Source organism: Sturnira hondurensis, unplaced genomic scaffold, assembly GCF_014824575.4.
Source record: "Sturnira hondurensis isolate 20B ecotype Veracruz unplaced genomic scaffold, ASM1482457v3 Scaffold0001509, whole genome shotgun sequence".
NCBI lineage: Eukaryota > Metazoa > Chordata > Mammalia > Chiroptera > Phyllostomidae > Sturnira > Sturnira hondurensis.
In genome coordinates this window covers 5,896,767-5,912,960 of record NW_028074140.1, presented here as the reverse complement: position 1 = coordinate 5,912,960, position 16,194 = coordinate 5,896,767, and the positions used below count along the sequence as shown (strand labels likewise).

Here is a 16,194-nt window from a genome sequence, read left to right as displayed (position 1 = left end):
ATTTTTTTAAAAAGGAAAAAATCCCTTGTTATAGTTTTACTGGGGCTGGAAGGAGTGAAGTTAGTTCTATATGTTCACTTTGCCTTCTTACCCAGAAATTCTCTGTACCAACTTTTTAAACTGCAACATAGTATTCATAGTATAGATACCCCAACAAGTGTTTATCCACAGTATGACAGAATTTGTTTCCGAAGTTTTGCCCTCACACACGATGCCATATTCTTGTGCATACCCTTCTGGCCCCGCACATACGGAGCTGCCTCTAGAAGTACAATTTCTGGGCTGAATGTGCGCCTGTGAAACCATAGTAGCTCCTGTTAATTTGTCACTCAAAAGCACTGTCCTAGTTTACCGTCTTACCAACAGTGTTCACTTCTCCACCCCCTTGTCAGCACTGGAATAATCTTTGAAATTTTCGCCTCTCTAGAAGTTGAAAATGGTACCTCATTATTTTCGTTTTTATTTCTTTCACTACTACTAGACTTAAGTAAGCATCTCTGCTCATGGTTATGTAGTAGTTAGCTTGGCCCCAAATAATTTTTGTCTCCTGAGGCTTAAGCCATTGTGTGATTCCCTCCCAGACTGAATCGGCCTAACCTGTATAACCAGCGGGATATTGCAGAAATGAAGAACGTCTTTTGAGGGTAGGTGATAAAAAAATCATTGTGGCTTCTGCCCTGAGCTCTTTTGGATCTTGCTTTAGGGGAGGCCAGTCTTGATGTCTTCAGGACATTCAAGAAGCCCCATGGAGGTGTCAAAGTGACTAGCAATTAAGGTCTCCTGCCAACAACCAACATTAACTTGCTGGGCCTGTGAGTGTACCACTCTGAGTGGATCCTGCAGCCTAGTAGAGTCTTGAGATGACTGTGGACGTCTTCACAGCAACCTAAGCTGCTCTGGGATTCCTGACCCACAGACACTGTGAAAGATAATAACTGTTTATTGCTGTCAGCTACATTTTGTTATGTGGTCATAGATAACGAACACGGTTTGGGAGTGGGGAGGCTTGGTGCATTTAAAGTCTTCTGGAAATTGCCTATTTACACTGTGTCCATTTCCTACTGTGCCACTAAAAATTTTATGTATTTATTCTTTACATATGAAATGTGCATTAATCCTTTGTTGTACATCTTACAAATACTTTCCCCAGTTTATTGAAAGTTTTTAAACTTTATGGTTTTTAGTTTAGATTAATTTTAAATCTTCATCTAGTCTAAAAATCTTTCCCTTAATGTCTTTGACATTTTGTATATTGTAATAAAAACGACTGTCTACCTTAAGGTTTCATAACTTTGTTTTTTTCATAGAGCTTTTTACTACACATGGAATCCATTTAAAGATCTATTTTTCTCCCAGATGGATATTTACTTGCCATAAACTATTTATTATACCATTTATTTAAAGTATTTTAAAAATTTAATAAAATGTTCCTGTTTAAACATTTATTAAAACTCTATAAACACTATTTATTGAACGGTTCATTTTTTCCCCCCATGGGTTTGAAATGCCATTGTTTTTTCATACCATGTTCCCACGCGTCCAAAGATGTAGTTCTGGACTGAGACCCTTGATCATTGTCCAGTTCTGTCCAGGATCATACAGGGTTTAAATACTATGGCTTTATAGTATGTTTTGATATTCTATAGATTAACTTATCCTCTCGTTCATTTTCTTTTTGTTTAGACTTGCCCTGGCTGTTCATTTTTCAAGTGAATATTAAAACCAGTTTGTCACTTTTCTGAGCTTGTTGGTGCTTTGATTATATTAACTTTATAAAGCATTTTGATGATAGCTTACATCTTTAAAACTTTAATTCTCCCATCCAGGAATATGACATAGCTATTTTCAGATCTTTTATGTGCTTTATTAAAGTGTTTTCTTTTTAGTTTTTAGTTTTGTTCCTATAAGTCTTGCACCTATTTACTATTGCTTATCCTTAGATATTAAAGTTCTTAAACCTGTTATTGATGAAATCTTTTAGTTTCCCCCGCTATTTTCTAATTGGTTAATGGTGATGTGTAAGAAAGCTATTGTATATGAAATCTATGAATTGTATATGTTGATTTTAAGATCTGGCACCTAATGAAATTCTTTTATTCTAATAATTTTTAGAAGTTTATTTTGTTTTATATAGATAATTTCATTTACAAATAAACTTAGTTTTCTGTCTTCCTATCCAGTACTGGCATCTCTTATTTCTTTTACTTGTCCTATTGCATTGGCCAGGGCCTACAGCAAAATATTAACACAACATTTTGAAAGTTATTATTGACACTACTATGATGCTTCCTCGTATGATGTTCAATAGGATATTTGCTGTGTTGTTATGTTCAAATTAAAGAAGTTTCTTGCTGTTTCTAACCTGTTAAGAATAATTAGGAAGAGGTTTACTGTTTTTATTAATGTTTTATTAATGTTTTTTCAGGATCTATTTGGATACTCATTTATTTTATTTTCTAATCTGACAATGTTGAGAAATACATCAATAGATTTCTTAATGTTTAACCTTCTTTGTATTGCCAGGAAAAATCTTATTTGGTTATGATGCATTGGTTTTATGACTGAATGTGGAATACATAGTACATTCTAGATAGATTTTGGTCAAAATTTCTAATATAAGTTGATATTTAAAACAGTTTATTATTAAATTTGCTGAAAAATATTCCTACCCAATACTACATAAATGTTGTATTTTTAGTGTGAGATTTTTGTACCCAGGTTCCAGCAGAATGTTGTTATTTTGCTTATGTATATTTTTTCACATTTATTAACAGATACTGTTTAATGTCTTCAATCTGTATTTGCCATGTATTTTTATTACTGTGCTATGAAAATATTTAGCTGGCCTGTCACAGACTCTAGAGTCAGACTAAAAGATTTGTAGAAACAACAGGATAATACCTTTGCCATGTTGTCTTCAGTGCTATTTTTTTCACTCCTTCTTAGTGGTTGGTTACTCTCAGAACTTGGTTAGAAATTTAGTTCTTCTAATTACCAGCGAGTAGTTTCATATTTATTTACCCTCTCTGAACCTCAGTTATGCCATCCGCCATAATTAAAACTATAATAATACCACTTATGGTTGAGCTGATAGACCTTCAAGAACATAGCCATGGATTGGGAGCTCGTGTACATTTTCAGCAAGGCAAAATTAAATTGCACACAGCTATTAGTAGAAATATGGCAAAGAGGTTTCATTTGGACCATCTGTCGGATCTTCATGAGCCCACACATCTCTGCCTCTTTAATCCAACTGGTAAATAGGTAAACCATGCCAGACAAAAATAAGTATGCCAGGCTACTAGCAGGCTGTTCTGGAAGAATGGTATAGAAAGCATCTTAAAAGCTTGACCTGTGAGCTGTAGCTCAAGGATTTTATGCTTACATAATTGTGGGTTCCATTACCCACTGAGACTTTAATAACCTGTTTCAACCAGTCTTGAAATTGTTTGGGGGTGTTCTGCCATCAGCAATGCTTATTATTTTTTAAATAAAAACAGAAACACTTAGTCCGTGAGTCCTGTTGCACATAACACTTCCTCATGGGATTGGTATGAGTTTTCAGTGAAATACGGTACGCAATGGCATAGCATGATTCCTGCTGCATTCCACTGGTTTTGTAGAGATGAGTATTTAAATGTTTTGAAGAAAAATATGCCAGGTAACAAACCAAGTGGAAAATAACATTCTTTAAAGGGTGCTTTTCCCAGACTGAGTGGATGCAGCAGATAAATCACACAAGACAGTGCAACAGTCACTCGAGGCTCCGGGGAACCTACACACAATCTGGGCTGTGCACTCAGAGCGGAATCCATAGAGCCACCCTGTGTTTTGCTGTGTGTAATGCACACTTTTTGCCCAGATTTGTGAGGGAAAAATGATGCACATTATACATGGGTAGTACTAATTCCATATCTATCTAAAAGGTTTTTTTTTAAAGAGTTTATTTATTTATTTTTAGAGGGAAAGGGAAGGAGAGAAAGACAGAAATATCAGTGTATGGTTGCCTCTCGTGAGTCCCCTGCTGGGAACTGGCCTGCAACCCAGGCATGTGCCCTGACTGGGAATCGAACCGCGATTGTGTGGTTCGCAGGCCCGCATTCAATCCACTGAGCTACACCAGCCAGGGCTCTATCTAAAAGTTTTTAATTCTTTTTTTATTGCTGTTCAGTTACAGTTGCCCCCATTTTTCCCCCCTTGTTCTCCCCTGCCCTGTCCAACCCCCTGCTCCCAAAGACAGTCCCCTCCCCACTGTCCTTGTCCATGGGCCCTTTGTACATGTTCCTTGACTTGACCATTCCCCTTCTTTCCCTCGTTATCCCCCCTTCCATCTCCCTTCTGTACACTGTTAGGAGTACTAGTTCCATATCTACATGTTTTTTATTCTTTTATTTATGCTTATGCCTTAAAAGTGTAACTCTAGACAGCAATAAAACAATGTCCGTATGCAAAATAATAATACTGTGGAATAGGATAATTGGTTTTGTTTACAAATATAAATTAAAAAATGAAATAGAAGTTTCTTTTTTCCTGAAAGTTTGGGCCATAAATGTGGGTGCACGTTATACATGGCAAAACATGGTGTTTGGTTACATCAGGGAGTTCCAGTAAACCACAGGTGGCACACACAAGGCCCAAGAGCTGAATCTGGCCCTCCACCTTGTTTTATCTGCCCAGCACCTTGTTTCTTGCTGAGCTCCTTCCCCCAGGTAAGGAGTAGTTACATTTATACAGACCTAAAATTACATTCGGCCCTTTGAAGGCAACTGTTGACATGGCCCCCAGTGAAAATGAGTTTGATACCCCTGCAGTAGAAGCAAAGAAGAAAGGAGATCCCCTCCCGTGCACAGCTTATGCTGAGGCATGGAGTTCTGAAAGGCAGACACATTCTGAAACTCCAAGTGTGTGAATGGGGGGGGGGGGGGTGGGTTTTCAAATGAGGCTAATGTAGAAAGTGTTGCATCAGGCTTTTTTAAAGCAAAGGGCCTGATTATTCTTCTTTTCCATGGCTTAGGGGCTCATCATAAACTTCCGTTTCCCTAATTGAAATGCCTCCTGGCTTCAAATGCAGCCTGGGTTAGGTGCAACTGTTTGCCTGAAGTTCAAGAGCTCCACTGGTGAAGACGCTTCTCAGTGACCCACGAATCTCCTTCAGATCTGTGTTCCACCATGTGCTGTAGCCTAAGGAAGATACACCTAGTTTAAACAGGTAACTTGATTATCAAGTTTCCTTAGCTGGAACGCTTCATCTTTTAGATACTTTCAGGTTATTAGGTTCTGACCCTCCGGGCAGCTTCAGCCACACCATTCCCTCCCCGACTCCCCCCACCTTTTGGCATCTTCTGTTTAGTCTTGTAGTTAAAAAGCCCTATACAGTTACTTAGAGGCGGCATTTTAGAATTGGAGGGAGCAGCACAAGCCTTTGTCTCAGTGACCAGACGACTTTCAGGATCTGTATTATACCATTCCCAGGTATGATGGCCAACTCAGAACCAGATGATGGCCTTGGAATCGTCGGGAAACAGGGACCTTTTGGTAAAAGTTGGAGGGTGCACCGCTAAGGCCAGCAGAGAGTTGAAGTGAAAATTCAACCAGCCCTGGCTGGGTCGCTCAGTTGCTTGGAGAGCTGACCCAATACGCTAAGGTTGGGGGCTCCACCCCTCGTCAGGGCACTAGCAAGAACCAACCCCCTTATTTATGAATGCGTAAATAAGTCCAAGGACAAGTCGATGTTTCTCTCTCTCTCTCTCTAAAAAATAAATAAAAATTAAACAAAATCAAACAATCAAAACAAAATCAAGAACCTCCAATGCTCTTCTATTCCTCGCGGTCTTGCAATCTGTTCAGGGTAGTGTTTCCCAAGGGGCAAACCTGCACACGCCTGAAGGGCACGGAGCGCCCGGGTGGGGCCCTGTCCACCGCACCCAGCGCGGCGGCGCGCACACCCTTTTTCTGCAGACTCACAGGTTTCAGGCCTCGCCTCCTCCGGGCCCAGCTGGTCTCCGCCTTTTTAGGCCTGGAAGCCAGGCGATCAGAGACCCTCGCCCTCCGCTCCCGGTCGCTCGGGTCCAGCGCCGGCCCGCCCTGAGAGCCGCGCGGGACCCGCAGCAGACCCGGGTCAGCGCCGCGCAGCCGCTGGGTCCCGCGGGCGCCAGGAAAGGAGGCGGGGCGGCGGGGCCGGGGGAGGAGCGGCGGCTGTGAGCCAGTCCCAGCTTGGCCTCCGCCGGCCGGAGCTGGCCATGGAGGTCTACATCCCGTCCTTTCGCTACGAGGAGAGTGACCTGGAGCGGGGATACACGGTAGGCGCGCGCCCCGAGATGCGGACCCGAGGCTGCTGAGCCCCGCAGGTGCCCCTCAGGCCGCCGTCGCCCCTGCTCGGGGGTCCCTTCGCTCCCTCCCCTCCCCCGGCCCAGAGGAAGGGCTGCGCCCCGGCGCGGTTGTCAAGGAAACGGGCACCCCCTCCGGGGCGCCGGGGCTGCTGGTGCCCGGGGGTGTCCCGGTTCCGTCCCTTCTCCTTCCCTGCCGAACTCCTGGGGCAGGAGCCTCGGGAGTCGAGTCCCAGGACGCGGCACTTGCCGTTCTCCCGTCGCCCGGCCCCTGGAGCCTGGGCTGGGCTGCGTTCCTTTCTGGCACAGCTGCTCCCTCTGCCCGGATAGAAGCGGCTTCGCGGGGGGTTGATGTGGCTTCCAAGTTCTCTAGGTTTCATTCAGATGGATATGTTAATTTTTAAAATTACCATCTGTAGCTATTTATTAGTAACACGTGTGTGGCTTGTAGATTGTTTCCGAAGTTTTTCTAGTTCTGTGCCATAAAATGGCTAAATCGGGTTCTTTATCGAACACCTGTTCCACACCTAGAACTGTAAGCACAAAGAAATAAAAAACAGGGCCCGCTCTCCGCAGTGGAGTGGGCGGGGAGGGCGGAGACCAGTCCTGGGACCTTTGGGTTACAAGTTTAGTAAGTAAACAGTAGGTGGTTGGTTTCCCAATGAATGTAGGCATGGAGGGAGAAATGCCTCCGGCTGGATAGACCTGGGGAGATTTGGGCTTTGCAGAAGATTTCAGAAGACAGCCTGAAAGGATTATTTTATTCACTTCTCGTTCACTCGACTTGCTAAACACCAGTTACACTAATTTGGCAGAGAAGTATTTTAACCTCTCCACGTATTACTGGTTTTTGGTGACAGCCTATTGGGAACCTTGTATTTGCATAGAGAGGATTCAGTCATCCTCTCAAAGAGATTTTTAATTAGGAGTGCTTTTGTAGGTACGTAGGGGCTGGCTGGGGAGGGGATAGAATGAATGATGTCACTGGAGTCTGGAGCAGGGAGAGGGTAGTTCTGCTGGGCCTCACGGTATTGTGCTAATAGATGGGGGGTGGGAGGTGTTTAGGAATGCTGACTTGAAATCTGGGGAGTTTTGCTGAGATTGTGAATTCTACAAAGAGGAAGTGCAGGGCAGAATCTCTTTCGAAAAGGAAATGCCTGGGAAAAGGCATTTCACACTACCAGATTCTCTGCAAACAAGGGCAGCCTCGAAATCATTTTAGTTTAGAAAGAAGCAGGAGTGTATACTGTAAGAAAATGCAGATGAACTCAAATATTACTTCACAGGGAGGTTATTCTCTACCCACCAAGTCCCTGCCTCCCCCCACCCCCAGTTTATTTCTCTAATATCTGTTTTTCTGTAGGCTGTAAGCACCATGAGGCTAGGACATGTCAGTCCCCACTGCTGTCCCTGGTACAGGGCTCTCACAGAGTAAGAATTCAGTACCTGTCTGTTGAATGAGCAATGAGTGGTTGAGTGTTCCGACAGGAGAAGAAAACCAGAAGAGGAGAGTAATTCCTGACAGGTGCTCACTAGCCCAGAGAGCTACAAAAAAGGATGGACAGCAGGAAGTCACTAGAGAGTTTTAAGGAAGTAACATGATGAGCTTTGCATTTAGAAAGATGACCATAAAGCATTAATCACTTAAGAGAACTTTGCAAAACTTCAGAAAGAAGAGGATGGCAGCCTGAACGAAGGCAACTTAGAAAGGAAAGGGAATGACTACAAGAATCCCCAGGACGAGGTGACCAGATGCGAGACAGCAGAGTGACTCCCGAGACAGCAGAGTGACTCCCGTGTGTGCGAGTGTCAGTGACCAAATAAGAGCTGAAGCACGGGGGATTTTGTCTGGGGAACCTGTTGAGGTTTTTTGTGGCAGGTGATGCTATTTGATTCAGGGTTCAGGATATATAAGGATATATAAGGCTGGAAATTGGTTCTAGGGGGTCATTCAGCATAAAAGATATAAAAGCATAAAAGTTGATGTTATTCCCAGGAAGAGCATGTGGAGTGAGGAAAGAGGGAGAACTGAAGGTAAAACCTAGAACTTGCAGGAGCAAAGAATTACTAGTATAGCATCTAGTATGTGTGGCTGAATGCTCTTGTTAGGTGAGGATGGAGAACCATCCATTGGTCACGAGGGTGAGCGGGTCCTGGGTACCAGTATATGCTGATGTTTTCATTTTTCAGATACACTGTTGGGAAAGACAACAAAACTAGAATTACTGCTTAGGTAACCACACAAAAGTTGGAATATATTAGATACCATTTTTCCTAGCTGTAAAAATTAAGGCATTGAATTAGATGGTTTTCCAAGTCCATTTTAACTCTGACTGACTGTGTTGTGCTTAAGCAAATATATCTTTCTTGAGGTCTGGACTCTCACTGATTACTTGATGCATCATTCTTTTCAATAAATAAGGCAGTTTCATATATACATGATCATAATATTGAGAAATATGCAGGGATCATTATCATTTTCATATTTTATGGGTTAAAAATAGAAAATGGAACAATGTAGTTCATAATTTCTTACCTTCAATAATAATAATAATTTCTTACCTTTCACAACTTTTATTTGCCCCTCTTCATTTTTCCTTTTTTTAAAATTCTGGAATATATATATATATATATATATATATATATATATAAAGATTTTATTTATTTATCTTTAGAGGGGAAGGAAAGGAGAGAGGGAGAGAAATATCGATGTATGGTTGCTTCTCATGTGTCCCCTGCTAGGAACTGGCCTGCAACCCAGGCATGTGCCCTGACTGGGAATCGAACCCCAATCCTCTGCTTTGCAGGCCTGCGTTCAATCCACTGAGCTACACCAGCCAGGGCTAAATTCTGGAATATTTTCAAGCAAATGCAAGATATAATTTCACCTGTAAATATTTTGCTATGGCTCTCTGACAGGGAAAGACTTCTTAAACATAAGCAAAATGAAATTTTACCAGAAAATTAGCAACCCCTTTATATTGTTACTCATCCAAAGTCTGTGTGCCAGATGCTTCAAAAGGCTAAAACTCAGCTTGGAGTAAGGAAAGGTTCATTGACTGAGGAGGTACAGATCAAGAAGGTGGGAGGCCTAAGACTAAAATCCATCTTAAGAAAGTCTGGAGTTCAGGCTTCTTTTATATCAATGAAAGGGGAAATGGGAGGGGCTTATTTGATAAGAACCCAAGTCCCAAACAGAATTCTTCTAATGGTTACCATGTCTAAAGCAGAAGCTATTAGCTTGAAGGTCGTGGGAACTACTCAGGCTTGAACAAGGGTAGAGACAGAGCTCCTTCCAAGAATCTACTGTCTGATGGTCTGAGGCAGTGATGCTAGCATTGGGGAGCCGCTGCCAATGCTAGCAGAGAGGTTTGACTGCACAGAGACCATAATAAGTCAGTTGCCTGCAGACTCATGTCAAAACCCTACCAGTGAGTGGCACGTGAGAATTAAGCTGCATCTGGTGGTGGGCTTTAAGTCAAAATCCAACATTTATTTTAGTCCGTACAAGGCCTGCCCATTATTTTATTTACCACTTCCACTCTCACCTCTTTCCTGCACGGCACATTTGTTTCAAGCACAGTTTTGGTAAGCCCACATGCTAACCCTAGCATGTGGTGAGTTGTATAGAAAGAAAGTACACAATAAATGTAATGCATTTGAATTATCCTGAAACCACCCCCAACCCTGCCCCTGCTCCATGGAAAAAAATGTCTTCCAAGAAATGGGTTCCTGATGCCAAAAAGGTTGGAGGCCGCTGATCTAGATGAAGAAAGGGTGAGGACATTTTTTCCCCAGAAGCTCTGAACAAATACATCTTCCTCACATCTCATTACCCTGGGTGGTTTCTCGACTACTCCTCTTATCAGAGGAAGCCTGGGTGCTGATTGGCTGAGGCCAGGGCTACCTGAACCAATCACCATGGCAAGGATAGGTTAACCAGAGAAAGTTAAAATAGAGGGCAGATGGAGCTGGGAATGAGGTCAGTCATTCCTACCACATAACTCTGTAGACACCACAGTGGGTGAAGGTCAGAAGGACAGCGGGAGCACAGTGTCCACCACAGCAGCCTTCAGTCACCCATTCTACGCATCATCTGGGATGAAGGGCCCTTTGTGTAGCAAGGGCAAAACTGGCACACTGCCTCCTTTGTGGTGAGCACACAGCATAAGCGAACATTAAATACTTGAGTGATTAAATCAAGCATGTGTAAGATATGCTACTGGTGGCATGTAAGGACAAGAAATACAGCTTGAAAATATTATTGAATATTGATAGAATGCTACATTCCCTTAAAAAACAAAATGCAGTAGTCTGGCAGAAATAACGCCTGCTTGAGTGTGGTTGGTAGGGTAGTAATATGGGTGTAATCATTTATAGTTTTAATTTGAACATTTTACCTAAAATCATATGGTGTGCTTGAGTGTGAAATTGTTATGTAATAGAATTACATGCTTACAATTTTGTAATTAAAAAGGTGTTATTTGTGCTGGACCCTGTATGTACAAGAGGATTGAATTTTGCAAATATGGTTGGTGCTTAGAGATTTGGGAACAGAAGTAAGTTTATTTTCATTGAGCTAGAAATACATTTTAATCTTTCCTCAGTAGTTTTTACTATTTAATTTATTTATCTGTATAAACTTTTATCTTTGAAGTAATTTTGGATTTGCAGAAAAGTTACATGGTTAGTAGTGAGAGTTTTAGAGTCAAAACAAAGAAAAGAGCATTGGTACTTACAATTAACTGAACGCCAGACTTTACTTGAACTTTACCACTTTTCCCACTAATGTCCTCATTCTGTTCCAGGATCTGATCCAAGATACCACATTGCATCATTTCCTCTGCTTTGATGTGAGGCTAAGTTAGTAGTCCAAATTGTACAATAGCACACTGTCTTGAAAATGAGGCAAGCGTGTTTTTAGAGACGAACCTTTATAGATCACATCAAATATTGTTCATTTCAGATGCTCCCCTGGTAAGTTTTACCAGTTGACAAAAGCTCATTTATAATACTCCGCCAGTTAATGACAGAAGCTGACACAGCCTCAGGTGAGAGGCACAGGCTGTGAACTCGTGCAGTCGGCATTCAAATCTCCCTTCTGGCATTTGGCCCGAAGTCTGACTTTGGGCAAGCTCCTTACTCTCCCTGTATCTTGTTTTCCTCACTTGTAAAAGGGGAGAAAATGCATGCCTATCTTATAGAGAGGTTTGAAAATTAAATAAGATTATCCTTGCAAACTGCAAGGAATGGTATCTCTAGCTATGTTCCAGGTTGTGTCTTATTATTTCGAGTAGAGACTGCTTTGAAGTTTGATTTTTTTAAGCTCTTTAATGTGAACTAATAATATAAACAGAAGTCCAGAAATATTTATGCCATGTAAAATACACTCTTTGCAAAAACTTCTAATACTTCAGAAGTTACAATTACCTATAACCAAATGACCTTATTATAACTTTCAAATTATGTCTATCAATTCAGGCTCAGATTTTTAGCCTTATTTATTACTACATATGTTTTTTTTTTCCTTCAAAGGAAAAAAGATCATAAAAGATAATACACTCACATACATGATAAGGATACAGTACTATAAAGAGCATGGAGAAACTTTGATAAGTTACTTGCTTCCTACTGTAACAAGGTATTCTCCATACATCTTTTACCTTTTTCACACCAGTTTTGGAATTTGCTTCTCTAAAGATTCCTGGTTGCTTTTCATGGAAAGTGATATTTAGAGCCCATGATCTGGGCACAAGGTGTGTATACCGACACTGGGTTTGTAGAAGTTTCTAGATCTTTTCAATGGTCACAGCTAGGATTTTAAAAAGATGAATATATGGTAAATTCAGGACAACAGATTTTTTTCTTAGTTTCTTCTATTTTCAACTTTGTCTTCTTTTACCCCTACTAAAAAAATCTCTGAACTTTAGATGCTGAGATTGATAGATTTAGAACATCATATGATTAGTAATTTACTTTATCTAACATTATATACATCAGTGTGTCTTTTTTTGGTATAATATAGTTTAATGTTGGGAATGTTGGTTCCTAAATATGCTAATAAGGGAGTATATTTTTAAAGTATGTTTTACTGATTATGCTATTAAAGTTGTCCTGATTTTCCCTCCTTTGCCTACCTCCACCCAGCACCCCCCACTCCCTGAGGCAATCCTCGCACCATTGTTCATGCCCAGGGGTCATGTGTATAAGTTTTTTGACTGCTCCATTTCCTATGCTGTCCTTTACATCCCCCTGGCCATTCTGCAACTACCCATTTGTACTTAATCCCCTTGCCTCTTTACCCATTCTGCCCCACTGCCCCTCCCATCTGGCAACCATCAAAAGGTTCTCTGTATCCATGATTCCATCTCTGTTCTTGTTTGCTTAGTTTGTGTTTTCGATTCAACTTTTGACAGGTATATATTTTTGCCATTTTGTTGTTCATAGTTTTGATCTTTTTCTTCAATAAGTCCCTTTAACATTTCATATAATAATGGTTTGGTGAGAATGAACTCTTTTAGTTTTTTTCCTTGTCTGGGAATCTCTTTATCTGCCCTTCAATCTTAAATGATAGCTTTGCTGGGTAGAGTCATCTTGGCTGTAGGTCCCTGCTTTTCATGACTTTGAATATTTCTTACCAATGTCTTCTAGCTGGCAAAGTTTCTTTTGAGAAATCAGCTGGCAGTATTATAGGAGCTCCCCTGTAGGTAACAAACTTCTTCTCTCTGGCTGCTTTTAAGATTCTATCTTTATCTGTAACCTTTGGCATTTTAATTATGATGTGTCATAGGGTGAATCTTTTTGCATCCAACTGGTTTAAGACTCTCTGAGCTTCCTGGACTTGCATGTCTATTTCCTTCACCAGATTAGGGAATTTTTCTTTCCCTACTTTTTGACATAGATTTCCAATTTCTTGCTCTTTCTCTTCTCCTTCTAGCATCACTATTATGCAAATGTTGGACCTCTTGAAGTTGTCACAAAGGCTCCTTATACTATCCTAATTTTTTTGGATTCTTTTTTCTTCTTTTTGTTCTGTTTGGTGGTTTTTTGCTTCCTTTTTTCTTTTTTTTTTTTTAAAGATTTTATTTATTTATCTTAGAGGGTAGGGAAGGAGAGAGAGAGAGAAATATCAATGTATGGTTACCTCTCATTCGTCCTCTGACGGGAACCGGGAACAGGCCTGCAACCCAGGCATGTGCCCCGACTGGGAATTGAACCGCGATTGTGTGGTTCACAGGCCTGCACTCAATCCACTGAGCTACACCAGCCAGGGCTGCTTCCTTATGTTCCAAATCATTAAATTTATTCTCAGCTTCATTCACTCTACTATTGTTTCCCTGTAAATTGTACTTTATTTCAGTTCGTGTATCCTTCATTTCTGACTGGATCTTTTCTATGCTGCCGAGGTCCTCACTAAGTTACTTGAACATCCTTATAACCATTGCTTTGAGCCCTGCATCTGATAGCTTGCTTATCTCTGTATCATTTAGCTCTTTTTCTGGAGTTTTCATCCGTTCTTTCATTTAGGCCATGTTCCTTTGTCTCCTCATTTTGGCAGATTCCCTGTGTTTGTTTCTGTGTATTAGGTAGAGCTACTTTGACTCCATGCCTTGGTAATGTGGCCTCTAGTAGGTGTCCTGTAGGTTCCAGAGGCAAAGCCTCCCCTATCACCCAAGCTGGGTACTCAAGGTGCACCCTTCATGTGGGCTGAGTACACCCTCCTCTTGTAGGTGAGCTCTGGTTATTGTTGGCAGATCAATGGGAGGGATTTAACCAGGCCTGTCAGCTGCAAGGACAGGCTATGACCACTGACCACCAGCTTCCACCCTGTGTGGAGGATCAGCTGTGCAGGGCAGGGTGGCAGTGTTCTGACATTCTCTGAAGCCGTCCACTGGATGTGCTGGTCCTGGGGTTTCCTTGATAGTCCTGGGGTTTCCAAGGTCAGCTCCCGCCTGTGTTTTGCCTGGGGCACCCTGCCTAAGAAATAAAGCAATCTGAGATGGCTGCTAGCTTGGCTTAGAGATTCCCAGGAGGAACCAAATGGTGAATCTAAACTGGCTGCTGCTAGTGCAGAGCCTGGAGCTCACTGAAGGTAGCTGTTGCTTATTTGGTAAGATTTAGGAAGTAGTGAAGCATGAGCCAAGACCAGCCATTCATATGGAAAAGCAGCCTGGGTGGGTCCGTGAGTTGGTTGGGGCAGAGTCTCCAGAGAACTCCAAGGAGGGTCAAATAGTGTTAGCCAGGTTGATGGAGTCTCAGACAAGGCACCAGCTTGCCGGCTTTGTGGGGGGAGGGTTCAGCAAAGGGACAATGGCCTCTTGCCCGCCTTGATGCCAGACATTTCAGTTTCTCCCCGTTTACCAGTGGTGCCTTTCAGGCTACTACCCTGGTGCTGGAGCTCAGAGGGAGTGTCAGTAGGTGAGTCCCTGTGTCAGTTCTTTAAGAGGAACTGCTTGGGGGTCCAGCTGTTTTTCTACTGACTGGATCTCTGCTGGTGTTTGCAGCCAGAAGTTGTGGGACTTACCTTCTTACCACTGGAACTCTGGGCTGGGGGCGCCTGTTGTGGGGCTGGGACTCCTCACTCCTGAGTTACCCTCCCAAATTTTTATCCACACACACATGGGTGTAGGACCAACCTGTTCTGTGTCTTTGCTCCTCCCACCAGTTTGGATGGGTGTGGTTTCTTTAATTCCATAGTTATTGGACTCCCATTCAACTTGATTTTGTAGTTGTCACACTTCCATACAACTTCATTTCTGACCCTTCTGAGTGATGGTGGTTCTGTATTTTAGTTGTAATTTTGATATGGTTGTGCAAAGAGTTGAACTATGTCTCCCTACACCACTGTTTTGACTGAAAGTTCCAAGTCTTTATTATAACACCAGTACTACCATCAACAACATGATTACTGAATACAACTCAAAATATTTTTTAACAAATTCTTTGTTCCCAGTTCTCTCCCACTAAGAGTGTGCAGATGACTGTGTTTTAAAATTACTTGCCTTGGTTTTTCTCTGCTTATAACACTAACTAGCCTCCCTGCTTTAGTTTATATTTTATTCTTAGGGATTTTTAAAATTTTGTTTTAAAACTGTGTAAAATAATTATATCCTGTAACGTGTTTATCTACAGAAATCTAGCTTCTGTTCATGTCCCTTTTGCCCTGTTTTCTTCCCCTCCCATGGATGACCATTTAAAAAGTCATGGTTGCTCTCAGCTTTTGGCCCAGAGGAAGCTTAGGTGTAACTTTCTTCATCTGGTTCATCCAACACCAGCTGCCTCTACTGTGCTGCCGAAGTTTGACCCCAATGAGATCAAAGTCTACCTGAGGTGCACCAGTGGGGCCCTCAGGTGCCATGTCTGCCCTAGCCCCCAAGATTGGCCCCTGGATCTGTCTCCAATAAAGGTTGGTGATGACATCGCCAAAGCAACCAGTGATTGGAATGGTCGGAAGACGACAGTGAAACTGACCACTCAAAACAGACCCAGTTATAGGTTGTGCCTTCCGACTCTGCCCTGATCATCACAGCCTTTCAAGAACCATCACAAGGCAGAGAGAGGCAAAACACCACTAAGCACAATGGAAATATCACTATTGATGAGATTGTCAATATAGCCTAGCAGATGCAGCCCTGCTCTGTAGCCAGAGAAGTCTGGGCCCATTGAAGAGATCCTGGGGTCCGCCCAGTCTGTGGGGTGTGATGCTGATGCCCGCCCTCGGTGACATCCCAGATGGCATCAATATGGTGCAGTGGAATACCCGGCTAGTTGAAAACTACAAAGGAAAATACTTCAATTAAAGATCATTTGACAGCCAAGAAACAAGAAAAAAGTTGTGATCTGTCCTTCCATTTCAAAAAATGTATAA

The 16,194-nt window shown here is 42.0% G+C and overlaps 1 protein-coding gene across 1 annotated transcript in view; it reads left to right on the top strand.

The window, feature by feature from the left end:
• The first annotated feature begins 6,055 nt into the window (after positions 1-6,055).
• Positions 6,056-16,194, top strand: part of SNX24 (sorting nexin 24) — a 138,652-nt gene continuing 128,513 nt past the window's right edge. The window contains exon 1 of the mRNA XM_037028867.1: positions 6,056-6,299. Within this exon, the coding sequence (XP_036884762.1) occupies positions 6,240-6,299 (60 nt within the window). The 5' untranslated portion in view covers positions 6,056-6,239. The remainder of the gene's footprint in view (positions 6,300-16,194) is intronic.